Consider the following 18,439-nt stretch of genomic DNA (forward strand, 5'->3'; position numbering starts at 1 on the left):
ACAAGTTTGAGGGTGGTTTTTCATTAGATGGCGATCTAACGCTGAGTTTTAAGCAGTTTTACCCCTGAAGACTATCGAGATGTGCAGTGAAACTTCAGAGCGCACTTTTTTCCCTCCACACACACACACACACTCTCTCTCTCTCTCTTTCACACACACACACACACACACACACACACACACATTTTCTCTTGCAGACTCGTCTGGCATCGATGTGCTTTCGCTCCCGCTAAAGCCCGGATCCTCAAATAAAACTATCGCATAGGCTATTCTCTTTTTTTTTCTTCTAGTTTTAATCTCGAATAAAAAAGTGATTTGTACTCACGTCCACCACTCAAGTTGAGGAGAAGCTCCATCCAAGTTGATTAGGTGCCTTATACCTGATTTGATCCCGTGACTTAGATGAGTTGAAAATGCACCATAAAACCCAAATTCTGGTTTCTTTCGAAGAGTTAAATCCCTAGTTCGCTCCGTTGTCCTTTACACACTGCAGTTTTTGCCTCGTCTTTGCCACTCTGCCTCCAAAATCCTTGGCACAGTTGCCTTGGCATTCAGTAGCTTCTCCTAGAACTTGGCAGAAAATGCAATAAAGGCGTCTCTAATGTCTGCCACAATTAAACGAGACAAATATGTGAATTTTAGAATTTTATTATACATTTAATTATTTTATTATAAAAGTTTTTTTTGTTATTCGAGATTGAATGCTTGGTAACATTCGTCTTGCTTCATAAAGGATCAATGGAAAATAAACCTGAATAAACGGTGTAGGTTTTGTAACTCATTGTTTATAGACAACACAACAATTTTTTGGTTAATATATTCACTTTATATATATATAATACCACGATTTAAAATAGGACTATTGTCTATATAGAGTCTGAATTAAATGCCATATTTAAACCTAATAGCCTAGTGTTAAAAATTCAAGGTAATTTAGATTATCGTTCAATGGCATTAATTTACACTTTTTCAAAGTGAATATAAAGTTTGACACAGAATGTCGTAAATTTCTCTAATCTACATATATTGTCACTGATTAAAAAAAATATATAGGCTACTAAACTGCTTTTTTTTTTTTTTTTTGATAGTTTTCAGTTCACCTGACTCTTCCCGCCAAATTAGAGTTCGTCATCAGGCCTATAAGGCGCTGTTCAGCCAATCAGTGCTGAAATCAATGCGTAAATCTAAATTAAATGACGTCTAAATGTAAGGCTGTAATAACTTTGAATTCAGACCTAAGCACATTTAGGCCTGAGTGGGTATTTGAGGATGCTCCACACATCAACAAATATTTGATGTTTATTAGGCTAGCCTAATTTCTGAAAACATTACAGTGAAAATCTGATTAGGCCTATTGGATTCATTGATCCAGTTCTCTTGGCGTTTCTAGGCCGTTTTGAAGTAAGTTGTAAAGGCTGCATGATTAAATACAGGTGACTGCCTTTTCGACACGCGGTTCATGTGTTAAAATGAACGCTGCCACGCGACAACCTTTTCATGACTTCACAAGCGAGACGACGAGAAACGTTCCAAAGTTCAATTTGAAACGTTCAAATTAAGATTGTTGCAACTTTTGTTCTACAGAATGCAGTTAAAGTGCACAACTGGATACCTGTCAAAATACCCAGGAGTGAAGAATCTTTTTTTTTCTTTCAAAGAACCAATTTTTCTTTGCATAAGTACAAAAATGAGCGTTTGTATGTTTATGAGTGAAGGCCATTCGTCCATTTTTAAAGCAAATTTCTTTAAATGTTTTAAATACTCTATCAGAGAAGGTCTTTACGTGCTAATACATTTTATTGCAACCCCAAGTTAAATTTAAGAAAACTATATAGCTAATATAGGCTATAGTCTACAAGATTGACAGGATTATAGTTCAGGTATCACTTCCCTTTTGCTCAAGGTCAAGACAATACAAGATGTTTGGAAAGAATAAATACAGTATAATTGGTATTATAGGCGATCTATTATCCTATTTAAATAGTTTTTTAGTAGCCTACATCGTAAAGTTTGAAACGACACATGTCAACGTGTTGCACAGATTGCATTCTCGTCAGGCTGTCAAAAAAAAAAGATATCATGAAGATAAGCGCTCTCTCTCTCTCTCGCTCTCTCTTCCTAATCGAATTTATTTGTGTTCCGCGAGGCTGTTTACCGAGATCCCGAGTGTCTGTCTAGGAGTGGTTGTCACATGCGTGCGTGTGAAACTTGCCCAATAGCGACGGTACTGTGAGCATTGAATTTCAGTGTTTTGCCCAATCACAGAGTAGCTCATGAAAACACCAGAGGGACGGACCTGCACCTGCAGCAAGTTAGTGTGACTGTGAGTTGCGAGCATAATTAATATGCAGTTTCCTATCATTTCTATCACACACAGTGCTATATTAATTAACACTTTTGCATTTGACAAAACGCACCTTGGTGTTTGTTTCATGGTGTAATGCTCATAAATCTCGATCCATGTATGCACATATGCTTGCTTTCTGGAATGTAGTGTGTTTTTTGTTTTGTTTTTTATTTCCCCAACAGATTGATATCTCGTTTAGAATACCATCCTGTATTTCTGAAACACTTTCTGTAAATGGATCCGTTTTCTAGGGGGCGCCCGATTGACTTACAGCGAGAGTAGTCGCATGGTTAATAATAAAACTGTTGAGTGCCAACCAAACTAATTACACGAACCAGGTTTTCTTATTAATGATGTTTGCACGTACGACACACGTGATTAGAAACATAATATTGTATTGGCAGTCGCTTTCTTGTCCATCAGTGTCCACCTTGTTTTTAAATCATGAGCCTGTTTAGGTTTGACGTTTTTGAAAACGTGCAGTTTCATTTTGTGTGGTGTTTCCTAATGGCTCTTTGAAAAATCAAAATCCCACATATAAATAGGCCTATTAATTATAGGCATATGCTGTTAAGGAACCTGTCAGCCGCATATCAATACGTTCATGACGGGGCTCACAGAAGTGAAAGATGATACTGAAAACATTGGTGCTTAAACTAGCCGTTTCAAAATATTGGAAAACAATACTGATCACGTGCAGATAGAAATACTAGCCTAGGCTATAGCCTACTTGGGGTCGAATAGACATATTACGTGAGCATGAAGAAAAAAAAAACATTGGTTTATTGCAGATTTTTTTCTTCTTTTTTTCTGATTAGGCTATAGCGATTTGTCCTGAGTAATCGGATGACGTTCTATTCAGTTCGTTTTAGTTAATCATAAACATTGCGCGATCAGTATAGTACGATTAGCCTACTGAATGAATGAGTTCTTTTTACTTGATTAAAAACACTGAGAGCGAACAATGTATTCCGATTCCCGAACGAATGACTCATTTGAGCCGATTCTTTTTAGTGAATCAACTACATACAGCGATTCCCAGACGATTGACTCTTTTGAACTGATTCTTTTAGTGAGTCAAAATAATTATCAATAAGTATGAATCTCGCGTACTAACTAAAGTTATTGCCTTCGTCATGTCCGTCTCGAAATGAAGCAAGAACTGTAATTAAGGCTCGTGAGACTTCATTAATTTACTGATTGGTTGTTCGTCTTACGCATTAAGCATGTCGCTATAATCAGTTTTTTATTATTATTAAATGTTGTTACATTTTACTTAGTGCTTTTAAAATGTATTTAATATGCAGGTAGAAGCAGTTATTTGATTGCACTTAGCCTAGGCTACTGCGCTTTTTGCAAGAATTGCATTAAATGTATTGATATGTTAAATCTGAAAATGATTTTATTCGCACGTCTTATTATTCCAAACGTTTCTTTATGTAAAGTAGCTTAGGCTTTGTGTTTAAAATAAAGCGATACAGATTCGGTGCATAGAATGTCAAAACATGCAAGTCAAATGCATTATCACACTTTCTGCATTACAATACTTCATGTTTACGAAGTGCAGCGGCATTGGGAGTGCATATTTCTCCTGTCCCGCATGTGTATGACTCTCGTGCCGATATTGAGGGCGCTGTGCTGATGGGAGAGCCCAAGAGTTTGAACGGGAGCTTCGTCTCAGCGGACTCGAATCGTGCGCGCTTCACTTTTTTCCTCCCTCTCTCTCTTTCTCTCTCTCTCGCTCTCTCTCTCTCTCTCTCTCTCAGGTCGAAACTAACCACGACACAAGTGGCAGCTTTTGCAACAGGGGGTTTTAAGGATATTACAATCTTCCTAAGCATGCCGAGCCCTCCTCGCTGCTCGTAAATCCGCTTCAGTTTTGCTTCGCACCGCCACATGCCTCACGGCGGATGCAAGCGCGCGGCGCGGCGCTATAAGAGACAGCGAAGAATGAATCAAACGCGACTTTTGTAACGCATCCGGACAACTTTTTCTATCTTTTTGTTTCTATTCAAATGCCCGCAAGATGAAATAATCGCTCCTTTCGGCGGTTCATCACCACAGTTTCACTCATGGCTCTGTGAAATCTCCGTGTAGGCTACTGTACTTCCATCCATCCGTCCGTCGTCGGGACTTTTCTCTTTGCTACAGTTGATGATAATGCCGAAAGTTTGGATATACGGCTTTAACAGTACAGTACAGTAGATGTGTGTAACTCGAGGCGGGGTTAAAGTTCAGCTCTATGGAGCGCTGAAGCGTCGCGCGCACTTCGCAGAGTTGGAAATGTGAAAGCAAGAAGCAAGGCTTTATTTTCCCTCTCTCCCTTCTTCTCTGTCTCTCTTTTTTTCTCTTTTCATACACACATATACATACACAGCCCATACATTCACACATACACACCCTCACTCTCACACACACACACACATACACACACACACACACTCACACGCACACACACAACATCGCCTATTCAAGAGTTAAAACCGACAGATATGTATTCTCCGCTATGCCTAACACAGGTAAGTGACATTTTCGTCTATTATTAACTCTGTTTGTTGTATTTGAGCGGTGTCTTTGGTCGGGACAGCACGGATAGGGGCTAACCTTTGCTTAAGACAAGTTACTTAGTGTGTAGTAAGGCATTTCTGCTCTGACAGAGCCAACTGAACTACCACATGGCGTATGGCGCCCACCTCACACATTAATGTTTCTTATGCACATTTATATACAGTTGTATTTTATTCTAGCCGCTTTTGCGTATGGAGAGACGTTGATTTTATGTAGCAAGTTAAGCTTTAAATAGTGTTGTGCATGAAAGAAAACGTTACTCTAATCCTGCAGAGTCAACGTTCTGCAGTTGATTTGGTTACACTTTTAAAAATAAAGTTATTAAACAGTTTCAGCAACAACAACAAAAAAACCTCTGTAAATAAGTTGCTTTAGGTTTTTCCTTTTTTTGGAAAAGTTTTTGATGTCACATTTGTAAGTTTTCAGACCAGTACACTGCACTTTTAAGTTCTTTAAAGCGCCAGAAATCTAAAGAAAGGCAACATTAAAAAACTCTTTGCAGGACTTTAAAAGGTTCTCCTGTGACATCAGACTGTTTTTCTGGTTGGTTCTATTAAGGAACTTTATTTTTTAAGAGTGTGACCATTTAAGTTTAAAACACACACATTTAAAGCACATTTGAGATCAGAATAGTCATATTTAGTTGCTTTTTACTATTAAATATCAATGCAACTATGCCGTTTACAGTTTTAACTTGAGTATAAACCAGCTTCCAACAATAATTCTGCTCTCTTATATGATACTTTTTCTTCTCAAGTCATCAGAAACTCTTTGATTAGATTTTAGCAAACTTCACTGTCATATATATATACATATGTGTGTGTGTGTGTGTAATCTAAAAGTTAAGACTGTTTTAGCTTTGGTGCTGTCATGTCTGATAACCTAAACAGTAAGATTATGAAAGCATTGGGCTGTTTGTTTGTGGTTTTATCATACTTTTGTAATTGGCGCAGAATAAAAACTAAAGTGGAATAAAGTTTAACAGCAACCGAGAGGGTTAAAGGAGGTTTAAAAAGAAATCCAGTCATTGTCTGAATCATGGTGGCAGGTGAACTGAGGTGACAGGTCTGGAAAAGCTGTAGTGTTATACTGTAGACTTCATGTGATTTTAAACTGTTTGGTTAAATGCGTTTTATTGAATGCACAAAACAAAGGAGAAGGCCTCAGTATTGTGTCACGTATAGGGCCGTTCTTTTGACCATGTTAGTTACAGTCTGTTTGGAGACACTGGAGAGGATTCATGCGAAAAAAGACAAATTATGTGTAATGTGCACAGAAAGACGAGCTGAGAAAGCTCAAACTTTAAGTCGTCTTTTCATAGATTTGATAATGCAAGACTTGGATTTGATTCAGGTTTTCTTGGATTCAGTTTTTCTTTTAGGGCTTATTTTCTTCTGTTATAAATCCATGCAGAACCGTAGGGAAGCTTTTGATAATTTGTCAATCACTATAAATGTGACACATTATCGCTAACTGACACCTCACATAAAAACTCACATGTAGCTCATATATTTTATTTACTTGACTATAAATATTTGTTACTAACAGTACTTATTAAAAATAAGTGAAATGCTACATTTAGATGAATAATGTAGTTTAAAGTCTTACAAAAATGTTAAAGCATTTTTTTTATCTTTCTTTTAAATTAGTACTAATGTAAGTAATATAACAGTGATATTATTAAAAAGGTCTAATAATCATAGTTGTATCGAAGATAATTGAGACGGACCATTGATTTCCTCTCTGTTACGGTGTTAAGGCTACTTTCTCTCTCTCTCTCTCTCTCTCTCTCTCTCTCTCTCTCTCTCTCTCTCTCTCTCTCTCTCTCTCTCTCTCTCTCTCTCTCTCTCTCTCTCTCTCTCTCTCTCTCTCTCTCTGCGTGTGTGTGTGTGTTTGTGTGTGTCGTCTTTAATAGTCCTCTGAGTGCCAAAAAATCACGTCTTTATATAGCTTTCATTTCATAGTAAAATCCTTAAAATCAAAACACATTTTTCAACTCCTTCCTATATTTTAGTTGATGCAGAAATATACTTTTATCTCTTGCGTTAGTTATTGAATTAACGTCACGTTAGTTGTCTTTTTAGAGACGTGTGCATTAACATTGTCTGTTTTTTTTCGTACTATTTTTACATGCGTTAACACTCTCTTGTCTCTTTTGGCCACAAGGCACTATTGTTCCCTGCTGAGGCCTTACTATAGGACAGCGAGGTTCAGCTTGAAACACTTTAGGAGTCTGGAAAACCCTGACATGCTAACCAGACCCTATACTGACACTCAAGCACGCTCCTAAACGCAAAGAGCTGTTTGTTTTGCCACTATGAGCAAGTATCTTCCTACAGTTCAGTTTTCGCAAATTGCTAGAATTATAACAAGAAGAAAACGCTCTCATAATAATCTCAAACATGAATAATTTGCATGTTAAATTGCGTTCTGTTGTGTATCAATCACCACATAATTCTAGCAATCGTTCCTTTTATTTAGAAACATTTCTAGAGCACCGCAGAAAGTTAAGTTAACCATGTTTTACTGTAGAGAGCTTGATTCTCGTCTGGAGATTTTCAATATTGATTTTTTTACAAGAGTGTAGACAAGTCTGCAACAGATCTTTTTTTTTTTTAATTAATAAAAACACATAATATATATATATGTATAAAAAGCCACAACCATAGATGATATCAGTTATTAATCACAGACTTTGGATTAAGTTACTTGGAGAGTCAGTTGAAGGCAGATAAGGAAATTCATTCACTGGTTTAAATGCAGGATGAAACAATACAGTTTTTATGCCTCGGAGGCAAGGGAGTTTGATTCTTAAACAAGACAGGAAGGAAACAATATGATTAAACATATACATTTGCTTTGGTGTCTTACAAGAGACACACAGACATTGTTCCGTACACTATAATAATGATATATGCTTATGCAAATCCTTGATTTCCTGGGGTGTAACAAAAGAGATATGGCAATATGTATCTATATGGAGTCTGTTGTTGAGTCTACGACTAACATGCAGTAATCTTACACAAACAGTGCCATATTTATTTTAATCTACAGCTTAATACACGTCCAAAATTATGTGTGTTTTTTTGTGTGTAATATTTATTTATTTTTGCTTGATGGTATATTGTGATTATTTTTAATTACGATACAAACATTAGCAGCAGTGCTTGAAATTGGCCTGAGAAATTAATTTAATTAACATTCCTAAATTACTCAGAATTAATTGTTAAATTTCTAAAGGCACTGGTCCGAGGCCCAGCGCGTTATATTCATATCTGTGCTTATTCAAATGAAATCTGCGCTCAGCACATAGTGCACTTTGCTTGCTTGCTGGCAGCCCTCTCGTACTCGCACGGTCGGTTTTGGGACACGATGCAGGGCTATTGCTGTTTGTGGAAATGTTATTCTAGTGATTGGCAGTCTGCCATTATTCTCTCTATGTAATAAAAACCCTGAGTTATTTTCGGTGTAAAATCCCAAATTATTTCATATTAGAAACCACACGTTATTTATTTGCCCAGTTATTAGTGTTTATTTGTTTTGTTTTTCTTTAGGCAATAAAGAAGTGGTCATGCAAGCCTACAGATAAAGAACTGCACATACAGTATAGGCTTTTTATTATTTTGATAATTGCTCAGTCGAGCATATGTACAGTTTTAAAAATGCTTAGTTTATTTAATAATATTTCCTTAAGTTTACAGTTATTACATTATGCAGCTTTACTAAATAACTTCATTTCAGGTGATTTAGTAATATCCTGTTAATATTAAAATATACTTCCCTTTGTAGATAAAAAAAAAAAAAATCCCTGCATGATTATATCCTCCGCTAGACTTTGAGTGTGTACAAAGAGATGCGTTAATGTTGCGGACGATATTTTTCTGGTCTTTTTGTCATTTTATTATAAAAATTGATTTTCTGCCAGGTTGTGCACCAGCGGCAGGTGTAGGGATCCCAAAACCCGGCACAATCTGCCCCGCACACACTCCTGTGTGAAAACAACACACTCCTCGCTGATAGCGAATGAAGTAGCGCGGTTTTTGGAATCGTGTGCGCATTTTTTACGGAGAACAGATAAAAATAGCCACTCCAATTTTCCTGGTCGGTTGTTGCTTTTTTTCGGCCCTGGCAGACCCCTAAAGACCAGCATTCTTGCCAGAGAGCCAAGATATGTCCTAGACGAGCTACACACACACACACACACACACACACTGACTGCCCTGCTCGGTTCACAGAAACACTCCTGCTGTTGAGGGCCGTTTTTCAAAATAATCAAATGGGATTTTATGTAGATGCACGTGTTTAGCTTTCATGGTGTCTGCTGTGAAAAATCTGTTGTTGTTTTTGTACTTCACCTGGTTTGAATTGTTTTTTTTTTATTAGAAACAAAATTGTGAGAACTTTTAGTTTACATTTATATTTTTAAGTGTATATTTTTAAATATATTTTTCAGGATTTTCTGAAACCTGAACTGTGTTTTATAGCGTCCATGTGGACTAATTTCTGCTTCCTTGTCCTTTTTCGCAGGATGAATTCCATCCTTTCATTGAAGCACTGCTGCCCCATGTGAGAGCGTTTTCCTACACTTGGTTCAACTTGCAGGCCCGCAAGAGAAAATACTTCAAGAAGCACGAGAAGCGCATGTCTAAGGAAGAGGAGCGAGCCGTGAAGGACGAGCTGCTCAGCGAGAAGCCGGAGGTCAAGCAGAAGTGGGCATCGCGGCTGCTGGCCAAACTCCGCAAGGACATCCGGCCGGAGTTCCGCGAGGATTTTGTGCTCACTGTCACTGGGAAGAAGCCCCCTTGCTGTGTGCTCTCAAACCCTGACCAGAAGGGCAAGATGAGGAGAATTGACTGCCTGCGTCAGGCGGACAAAGTGTGGCGCTTGGACCTGGTCATGGTGATTTTATTCAAAGGTATTCCGCTTGAAAGTACTGATGGCGAAAGGCTGGTTAAGTCTCCGCAGTGCTCGAACCCAGGGTTGTGCGTGCAGCCGCATCACATAGGAGTTTCCGTAAAGGAGCTCGACCTGTACTTGGCCTACTTCGTGCATGCAGGTAAGTCCCGTTTTGAATTCACTAAATCTGTTGAATGTATAAAGATGCGAACGACACCCATGTGATCACCAAAATGTACATCGCAAATTATGGATTGTACTTTTTTAGTTCATTTCATGTTTATAATAATATAAGTGCGGCCTGTGCAACTCAAAACTGAATCCTCTGCTTCCATTCTGCCACACTTTTCTCAATGAAATAAAACATGCAAATTGAGGGGAAAAAAGACATTACATGTTAATACGTAATTCATTTGTGAGTGAATTTTCTGTTTATGTCAAAAATATAATGAGTTAAAATTCCTGTGGAAAAGTCCGGTGCAAATATTTGATTGAGCGCCTGTTAATTGGCAGAAGGCGGCAGGGGATCCATCCTGCACTGACAGCGGCACAAACACAAGCTTTCTCTTGGAAGACAAGAAGCGCACTTTGTTTCGCCAGGCAAACTGAGCACCTTAATTACATTCATTTCCTCTCGCGCGCAAATTGTGGCAGTGAAGTCTGAGAGTTGGCAGCGTGCGCATCCGCCGTTCCTTGCGTTCCGTACGGACTCGACTTGCGCTTTGATGAGGTGCCGATAAAAAGAGTGAAAACGCAGTGTAACCCGAAGACGGCGGAGATAAAGCCGTAAAACGTGAGCTTTAGCGCTTCGTAGGAAAACCGTGGTATCTGGCAGACGGCAGGTTGCAAAACGGGAGCGTGTGAATCACTTTGACTTGGTGAGAACACAAAGGCCCGGAGCCTTTGAGCTTTTTGTGAGGATAAGTACGACACAGTCACAGAAACGCGTTTCCCCGCGGCCCGCCGAAATCCTCAGTTTTGATGTTCTGAAAGCCTATTCAGCAGGGAGCGTCCTGCTAACATCCTAATCTGCGAAGTTAGGTTTTCTTTTTGATTCGATGGTGAATAAGAGACGTCAGCGAGAGAACAAGAGGAAGAAAGACGTGGGAGTCTCTCTCTCTCCTCATCTCTGACCTGCACACAGGCCGATCAGGTTTCCTCCTCTGTCTTATTTAAAGCAGTGGAGCATTGCTGGAGCCCCCTTGATTAAAAGCCATCTGAAGAGAGCCTGACCTCATACACAGATGGTGAAAGTGGGGCTTCTGAGAGGAGCTAAAGTCAGTAATTAAATTTATCCCACAGTCTTGCCAGGGCAAAGGGGTGCAGGCCAGCAAACACAGCCACTTCATCTAGACAATAACAGAGCTACCTATCAATATTAGCAGACATTGCTGGAAAAGAACATTTAAATTCAATCTAAGTAACCAGAAAACTCAAATAAACTAGTGGAACAAATGACTAGTTTTTCATTTTGAATTTCTTAATGTTTGCTGTTTTTTTTCTATATTTTTCTCATTATAGAGTGGTGTAGGTATGACGCCAGAACCTGGAAGTCTAATTCGCTGCTGGTTCCTGCAAGATTTTCCTATGGGGGTTTTATAACGTTTTGTTTTTTTAACATAAATTGAAAATACTTTGACGTTTTGTTTTACAACGTACAATGTACACACACAAATTGTCTTATCTGGTGACTTATTAAAAATGTAAGTTTTCAAAAATGAACAAAAGTGCTTCAAAATTAACGTTTTCGCTATGGGTATGTGTAATTTACGTTGTAGAACAAAACATCAAAGTATTGGTAAGTTATGTTTTCCACAGGCTTTATTTTACACACAAATCGAAAACCCCCATTATAAAACCCAAAGGAAAGTCTTGAAGGAACCAGTGGCCAATTAGACTTCCGGGTTCTGATGTCATACCTGCACCACTCTATATGTAAGTTTAAATTCTTTCAGAATTTCTTCAATATCCTCCCCATTGTTCAATATTTTTCAATAATTGCTCTATAATATGTAAGTTTAAGTTTGTATTTCCCAATTCTTTTAGTAGTTTAAAAAAAAGCTAATGTAATTTTAAAGGGTTAGTTCACCCCAAAATTTTAATTCTGTCATTAATTACTCACCCTTATGTCGTTCCAAACCGGTAAGACTTTTGTTAATCTTCGGAATACAAATGAAGATCTTTTTGATGAAATCTGAGAGCTTTCAGTCCCTCCGTTGACAGCTACGCAACTTCCACTTTGACGCATCAAAAAGTTCATAAAGAGATTTTAAAACTAGTCTAAATGAATTGAGCTGTTTAGTCCAAATTTTCTGTACAGACTCGATCGCTTTATATGATGATTGAATTTAGACTTGTATTTTTCAATTCTATCAATATTGGTCATTATTTTTGGACTAATGATTAATGTTTTTTTAAATTAATTTTCAATTGTATTCTCATAAAATGTACAGTAAGTTTGAGTTTGTATTTCTGATTTTTTGCAATATTTTGCAATATTTTATTCTTTTTGCAATATATCCCTTAGGATATGTGTTTGAAAAACACTTTCTAATTTCAATAGTCGTACGGTTTATTGTTTTAGTCAGATGTTATACATCTCTGTACACAAAGTAACATGAGAACTAGAAAAAGACAGAAATGTGTGTTCACTGAGGCCTGAGGACATGCAACCATGGCTAATTTACGGCAGGAGCACTCCACACGTGGGCGAGGTCACGGCTTAAGATGTTAGGGTCGTGACCCCATCTTCAAGGCATTTGACCCCCAAGATAAACATCCACTCCCATTAGCAGCCAGTCAAGCGGAGGGCAAGCTTTGGTTTTGGGTTGCCCTCTTGACCTCCTGTTAAAACAGGTGGTTTTGTTTGGGCCACAGAGTGGTGTGCCATTTAAACCAGCCGAAAGGGGCTAATAGCCGTGGAGACCCAGACTAGCATTACACCAGTCATTGTTTCCTTTTAGCATTGGTTAATTAGAAGTACATGGATATCAGGCAGTTTGTTTTTATTATTTATTTGCAAAATTGTAGAACCCTCTGATCTTAGGTATGTTACTTCTTAGATCTCTATGTTATTTATTTATTAAGTTATAAGTTCCCAATTCTTTCCTCACAAGGTTTTTTATTTAAAAAAATTTAAATAGTTAACTTTTTAAACTAAAATTAGTTTAAATTAATATTTTAAGTAAAAAAGAAACAAACTTCTAGATGTGAGATTAAGATTCAGCTGCTGTTCAAATTCAGGTTTAAGTCTAAATTATTACCCTCGTCAAAAAAAAAAGGGTATTGTGTTGTCAGATTATTAAATTGATGCATTAATAAGTGCTTATTTTGATGAAAAAGTCAATTAGAGTTCTTTGAATTCATTGTCGTGATATATGTCACTTGTTGTGAACTGTAGTTGTGTCTCATTGCAGTGTTTTCAGTCTCACTACACAATGGAAGGATACCGCTGGAGCAGATAGATAACAAACGCGAGACCAGGCCCGTGTGTACATTTCCAGCCAGGCTGATAGATATTTATACTGGACTTACCTTAATTGACCCAGAGCAACGTCGAACAAACCGTTTGCGTGTGTAATGTTTGTAAAGACGTCTGCCCCACTTCCATGTGAGCTCTTAAACAGATTTACTGTACAGTGTGTCTTTCAAAACTAGTTAGCTCTGATGACGCATGCTCGAGGCGCCCTGTCATAAGTTTTGTAAATTCGTATTAAGTTCTGGGAAGTCGGCTGAAAGTTTTTGCAAGGGCCGAGGCAAAGCCGGTCAAGGGCTACAGTTTTTTTTTTTTAATGCCAGTAACCGAATCCGCTGATATCTTCAGGCTGACTTTTGGCACATCTTGTGTTACAGCCGTTTTATATTTCTCTTCCTTTCCACAGGCTGAGGAATAACAATAATTTGGATCTATTTAAGGCGATTGTGGGATAAACCACAACCTTTGTTGTGGTTACTGCAGTACACATTGTGGGCTGGGACCACCCCACCCCCTCGCACCCATCCTCCCCTGCTTTCTGCCCGCTAAATCCCACCGACCGGCCCTGTTACTGCAACAATGACCATGCCACTGTGCTCTTTCACACAGTACCATTCATTAAAAATGAGGTTGTCGGCCATTCACAAAAATACATTGTCATGTTATGACTTTTCTGCCCGGATTGTGCAAACAAACCCCCCTCCACCACCCTGGCAGAGACGCAGTGATGAAGGACCAGCTTGGATCCAATGATGGGATTCAGCACAGTCAGTTTTAATATCATTGCATTTGACCTCCTTTTGAACTTTTTTTTTTCCTTCTGCAATGTGATTGGATTAAACGAAGCAGATGGTTCTGGGACGGGAAATACTGTAAGATGTTTGTTGCACAGCCACTTGCCTTTAGTGGGTATATTTCTCCTAAACCTGATTGCGAGGCAAATTCGTGTAATCCGTTTAATGTGCATTGTCAGTGTCGATCTTTCCTAGCAGATTTGGACAATGTTAGTTGGCGCCCAACGCAGGGTTTTTAGATGTCAACAATGTCGACTGTGCATTAATGCATCTCTTTCAGTGTCGACTATTGTTGTGCTTCTACAACGATTGTCTTTCTTTCTTTTCCAATGTGCAAAAGATGCAAAATTCGTTTAAAATGCAGCTCATCACACTCCATTTCCTCTCTGACATAACGGCGGCCTGGGGAGCGCGGTGAAGGGTTTCGAGAACGGAGGCAGTGGGCAGTAATCTAGAGCCGGCGTGAGCGGTACACCTGTGCTCTGGGCTTACTGCTGTCCCCCTGTGTAGTGAGGCAGGAAATGGCAAAGGGGGGTTGGCACCAGTCAATTTTTGCTAATTAGTTTTGTATTAACTCCTCAGTCGTCCCAGCGCTCGGCCACTGAGAGAGAAATGGGCGCCGTGATGGGAGCTCGGCTATTTTTATTTTTATCCTCCTTTATTCACACATTTATTTAATGCTGCTTGTGTTGGAGTTGCTACAGATGACTTTGGTGTATAAGAATGAGTTAAAGGAACACTCCGACTTTTTGGGACTTTAGCCTATTCACCTTATCCCCCAGAGTTAGATAAGTCCATACATACCTTTTTCATCTCCGTGCGTGCTATAAGTCTGTTTGACGCACCCACCGCTAGCCTAGCTTAGCACAAAGACTGGATGTTAATGGTTGCAGCTAGCATACTAATCCAAATAAGTGACAAAAAAACGCAAACATTTTCCTTTTTACATGTTGTGATTTGTATAGTCACAGAGTGTACAAAAAACAAAGTCACATGAGACACAGACATATTTTAACCGTATAAATACTGGGAACTATATTCTCTGAAGGCGAAGCACTGCTACTTGGGCGGAGTGATAACCGCAGCACCTGAGACGCGCCGTGGTGAGGAGCAGAGAGCACGGAGATGAAAAAGTAATGTATGGACTTATCTAACTCTGGGAGATAAGGTGAATAGGCTAAAGTCCCAAAAAGTCGGAGTGTTCCTTTAAGTAGGCCCTTATGGAATACAAGCTTTTTGCGGATGCTGCGAAATTTTGGATTTAAATAGCGTAAAATGTGTTAGGTCATGTGTGAACTTGAATTGTTGCGGAAATACCAGCAAATCAGCTCTGGCAGTTTGGCAGCTTAAAAAATAGAGTCAAATGCTGGAAAAGGTACGTAATGAGGGTATTTGTTAACAAAACTGTACGATTTGAATAGTTAGAGCGTGTATGCAAACACTTCTTGTTTTGCAAAGTTTTAAAAGAACCAATGCAATCTCTCCACAGCGTTCATCTTGCGACACTGGAGTTTGATCGGCAATTTACTTATGCATGAATGGTAGCAGTACGGATAAACGATGGAAAGGCATTTAACGGTTTATCGGGTTTTGTTGTTTGTTTCTGCTTTTATATTCGCAATTCTACTTGTGTTTACCGTTTCCTTTCGCCCACGTTCTTTTTCCAAACGCATGGCTCGCAGCAAGCATAGCTGTATCAGGGAACTGTGCGCAGCGTCTGCTAACGGATCAGACTGTTTTAGACTTCCCGAGAGTAGACATCTCGTTCATTACGGAACAGCAACTTTTGCTAACTTCTGAGAATGGAGCCTTTGTGAGTGCATGCCATTCAACAAGAGTGCCATTGTCTTAAAACCCAGCCGGCAGCAAACGAGGCATTGCGAGGCCTTTGCCGGGAGAAACTTTGATTGTATTAGGTCTTGATGAGGACTTCATTTGAATGGTGAGCAGACAGCTCATGTGTGTCTCAAGTAGAGTAGGAAACATAGTTTTTTTATTTAGTATTACTCCACAACAACACCCTAAATTTGTCAACTAAGCTGCATGTGACACATTTGAATTGAGATTTTATGTTTAATAAGCTGTTAACCGCAATTTTACAGTCTGTATCGGCTCCAATAGGAACCCAAGTGATAGGCAGGAATGTCCATTCAGCACAGAACCAATGTCGTAAAACAAATCCCAGCCAGCAAAAGCCTCTTAAACTGGGTTTAAACTGACAGACTGAGCTTGCTTCATCACTAAATCTCTGCTCAAACTGGATCTCTTCCTCGTCACGTGATGTGAAGATTGATCCGCGTTAAAGTGCCAGATCGGTACGTCACTGCCTATTGATCAGTGTGTTTGCAATGTTGAGCAACGTGCGTCTGGATCTCTCAAACCAGCACACTTTATGTTGGTAAACCATTTTGTAAACACAAATTCACCATGATATTTAACTGTTTGCCATAGTTGCCGCCCTAGTGGTATCATGAAAGGCCCACTCCCACTGCCAAGAGAAGAATGCAGGCCCAGTGATTGAGGCAGGGGCGGCATTGTACAGCGGAATATAAAGGAGAGCGCAGACATGAAACAGGACAGCTGTGAGTGTCTGTGGGGGAAAGTTGCTACAGATGGTAAAAGAAGTGGAAAATAAACTACCGTATGGCTGGTAAAATATAGAAGAAAGGCTGGGGGTGTGCTGCCGTACAGGATCCTCTCATGCCGTTGTTGTGTGCGTGTTTCTGGGATTTTATGCGTGTCTGTGTTAAAGGGAATATGTTACCACAATTGCTTGGCTGTCCCAATACCCGTTATGCCCATCTGCTGCTGAGCAATGCACAGATTTATCGCTTTGCGTGGTCTGTGACTGACATGTGCTATTCATGCAAAATCCCTCCGTTTCCACTGAATTTCATTACATTATTTTTGAATTGGGGATATTAGCACAGTTATGAATTTGAGTACTGGAGTGTATACTGGAGTATTTCCTAACTTTAGGTGTCAAGTGTGCTTTTTAGAGCAGTATTTGCAGTATTACTGAATATAATTGTATTTTAGACTGTATTGTAGTATGTATTCCTGCCACAATTGGACATTCAAGTTTTATTAGGCTAGGTTCAGGACATGGTGTTTCCATATTTTTGTCACAGAGGGTGGAAGTCTTTCTGACCTATCACTCAAACAAGTGAGCCATTTTTTAAGGGACTATTAGTAGTCTGCATTTCCACCTTTAAGAAAATAATCTGGACTATAATGTAGTAAGTTAAGATCGACGATAGTGTTTTACGATACCAATTATTTTGAAGCGCCTAATAACAGATATGTAAAAATGGAACTTAATCTCTAACAATAAAAGCATAATAACATTTTGATTACTTGGAAAAATATTATTATGATGATGATTATTATTATCACTGAAAATAATACGTAGAGATATCTGTGAAAAATATCTGTACAGTACTTTTAAGTACTACTTAAAGTTTGTCATCTCTCGATCTGTCTATATATATTTATAATTAGATTTTCTTAGAATTGCAGCACATTTGCCAACAAGGCTTATGCTCTCTAAGCAAGGTTATGTTTGGTATTTGTTGTGTGTTCGTTCATATTGTCAGATGTTGTTTTTAATTATTGAATGCAGGGGGGAGGGGGTTGGGCTAAGTATGGAATTGACTTTAAATTATTGAACTATTTATCCCCAGAACTGCCCTCAGTCCCTCCATCTGTCTGTTTTGCAGAAATATAAATAAATAAGCAAATAAAGATAATAAGGCTATGGCACACTTCTAGCCAGACCCCAAGTTCTGGCACGATTCTGTTCCTTATTTCTGAGGCGCCCCTTCAAAAAAAAACAAAAAAACAACAACTCCCAATTAGCCTGATTTGGATAGAATGTAAACATCGTCCTTTTAGTATCATGTTTGGAGGAAATTCAAATGTCGTAATGAAAGAATGTAAAACATTTTAACCTCCAACCTGCCCCTTTCAGTAGGCTGCTGTCCATCAACTCCAAGGCCAAGTGCTGCAACATGGGAAAGGATATTTTTCGCCCCCACCATGTGTTCGGTGTTTCAAATAATGTACTTAAAATGATTTGTCTTCATTTATTCAGTCGGAAACTAAAGATACTCTTTAATTAGCGGTGATAAGAGCAGGATCTCTAAATCATTCCCTTCCGTCTAGTCGCTCCCGGACTTGCCGAATGAGTGAGTATCACTCATTAAGAAAGAGTTTTAGGGGGCATCGATCCATTAGTCATGCATCTGAATAACACTAACACAGAAGTTTTTGTTTTCGCACCAACAAGGGATCGCCGGGACTCGTTAAATTGATCACGAAGCGCGTATTCTTCGAGGCTGCATTTCACCCACACTTCCA

The 18,439-nt window shown here is 38.9% G+C and overlaps 1 protein-coding gene across 8 annotated transcripts in view; it reads left to right on the forward strand.

The window, feature by feature from the left end:
* nfia (nuclear factor I/A) overlaps nucleotides 1-18,439 on the forward strand; it is a 154,221-nt gene that overhangs the window by 32,679 nt on the left and 103,103 nt on the right. For 6 of the 8 annotated variants that reach the window (XM_056256530.1, XM_056256528.1, XM_056256531.1 and 3 more), the window contains exon 3: nucleotides 9,443-9,971. In XM_056256530.1, coding sequence (XP_056112505.1) covers nucleotides 9,443-9,971 — 529 coding nt within the window. Of the gene's footprint in view, nucleotides 1-3,979; nucleotides 4,867-9,442; nucleotides 9,972-18,439 lie in introns of those variants that run through there. The other 2 variants (XM_056256532.1, XM_056256535.1) reach the window with 2 other exon arrangements.

Source organism: Rhinichthys klamathensis, unplaced genomic scaffold, assembly GCF_029890125.1.
Source record: "Rhinichthys klamathensis goyatoka isolate OS25496 unplaced genomic scaffold, OSU_Roscu_1.1 h1tg000127l_1, whole genome shotgun sequence".
Taxonomy (NCBI): Eukaryota; Metazoa; Chordata; class Actinopteri; order Cypriniformes; family Leuciscidae; genus Rhinichthys; species Rhinichthys klamathensis.